Here is a 2,011-nt window from a genome sequence, read left to right as displayed (position 1 = left end):
CATTATTGAATTTCAACAGGAAATATTGGATATTGAATCACCTGTTGCATTGTATTGTTTTGGCCATGTTTAGAATAATGAGGATGAGAAATTCCAGACATATTCTTTCAGTGTTAGTTGTGTAAACACTTTGAGCAATGTGTCTACAGTCTCAACTTCCTTCCTCATTGCTTCAAGAGATTTACCAGAACACAAACTCAGACAAGCACCATAAAAATGGCGGAAAATAGGAGTCACCCTCACACACATTGTTCTTATAAATCCTGGAGACAGAACTGGTCATATGCTCCAAGACTTAAAATTATTGATCATTTTCTGGACTTCAGATGAACTCCTGAAGTTAGCAGTTGGGAAGCAGCGGATGCCAAAAGCGTAGAGAAGCATATCCATAGATACTGGAAGAGCCTAGCTGCTCATTCCGGAAAAGGTGCTTTTCCTACCTCTACCTTCCCGTCCTTCCTTCCCCTTTTATTGTCTATATTTGAGTTACTATGCTTGTCTTAAAACAAGGAAGAAAGGACACCTTTTATAACTAAGGCCTTTGATCTCGAGGTGTAACCTGTACGTTCACAAGTGAATCATGCACCTATAGTTGTTTCCTGATGCAGATCAAGTCACCATAAAGCGACCCACCACCATGACACCACTGTGTCTGTACCAGGGAAATCTGCCACTCTCATGAGTGAGTGTTTTGTAGGTTGTCCTCTTGGTTTTTTAACTGCAGTGCGTGTGCTGGAATTCCTAGGCACTCTAATCATGGGGATATAGGAGATTTTGAAGAATTTTCATTCTGAAGGCTCTACACGTGGCTCATGCCCAAGTTCTAAGCATATAAAGACAGCTCCGTTATTAAAGATTAATCATAGAAAATTTTCTTAGGCATAAAGGAAAGGTTGGAAACCTGTGTAAGCCTGAACTGGGTAGGAAGAGATTACTCATTACCTACCACTTGAACATCTGCCTACCAGAGGGAACAACCTTAGAGGTTACTTGAGACTGTGTCAGCTAAAGGCGTGTGCTGGGTAGAGTCCAAGGCATTGTTTGGAATACTTCACTGGACACCATATGATACCCTGTGCTTGGATAATTAAATCTGAGTGCTGTATTCTCAAACTGTTAGCTGGAGTCAGTAAATAATCACTGGTTTGTTTAAAACTATTTAGTACAGAACATGTTTATTTGCTTTTTATTGAGACACTTTAAATTGGTTTGCCAATGTGTAGTTTATGTTACAGTTCATGATCAGCTATTTAATGAGATATAATAAATTAAAATAGCGAGGACTGAAATTTGTTCTCCAGACTCTGAGGTCAGAACTGTATGAAGCCGCATGAAACATCTCTGCAAACCATTTTGGGTTGGTTGATGGAGCTTGCTCCAGTACTTTTCATAGAACGCATCTGAAATGACCCGTATCTAAACTGTTGTAAAGAATCATTACTTAGGGATGTCCTGAAAGGGACAGTGCTAAGCTGAAGCACAGATTAGTTTTGTTATTTTATTTCAGTTCTACGGTGGCTAAGCATATTTCTTTTCTTTTCTGCAGTTCTGGAAATAAACCTCACAAAGCAATCCAACATGTTTTCTTCCAGGACTGTAAACCAAGACTGAATTTCCCAGGCCTGGACATCTTCTCCAACTTTAATTCTGTGTTCTTGTGCTCAAGATGTCAAAAAACGTGATGGAGAACTCAACCAACCCTCACTCAGCAATTCTAGGTGTGCTCCTGGGAAGCATCTCACTGATCACTATCGTCATGAATTTATTAGTACTGTGTGCTGTGAAAACTGAAAAGAAGCTGCAAACCGTTGGCAATTTATACATTGTCAGCCTCTCTGTTGCGGATCTGATCGTTGGTGCAGCCGTTATGCCCCTGAACATCGTTTATCTCCTAAGATCCGTGTGGACTCTGGGCTTACCAGCCTGTTTGTTCTGGCTGTCAATGGATTACGTGGCCTCTACTGCATCCATTTTCAACCTCTTCGTACTGTGCATTGACCGTTATCGTTCG

General features: G+C 40.7%; 1 protein-coding gene across 1 annotated transcript in view; it reads left to right on the top strand.

Annotated features, from left to right (window-relative positions):
* The first annotated feature begins 1,666 nt into the window (after positions 1-1,666).
* The window catches only part of HRH1 (histamine receptor H1), a 1,501-nt gene continuing 1,156 nt past the window's right edge, over positions 1,667-2,011 (top strand). Inside the window, exon 1 of the mRNA XM_010136121.1 lies at positions 1,667-2,009. Coding sequence (XP_010134423.1) covers positions 1,667-2,009 — 343 coding nt within the window. The remainder of the gene's footprint in view (positions 2,010-2,011) is intronic.

Source organism: Buceros rhinoceros, unplaced genomic scaffold (genome assembly GCF_000710305.1).
Source record: "Buceros rhinoceros silvestris isolate BGI_N320 unplaced genomic scaffold, ASM71030v1 scaffold36825, whole genome shotgun sequence".
Classification (NCBI taxonomy): domain Eukaryota; kingdom Metazoa; phylum Chordata; class Aves; order Bucerotiformes; family Bucerotidae; genus Buceros; species Buceros rhinoceros.
Note: the sequence above shows the minus strand (reverse complement) of the source record. Positions and strands in the feature narration are given on the sequence as shown.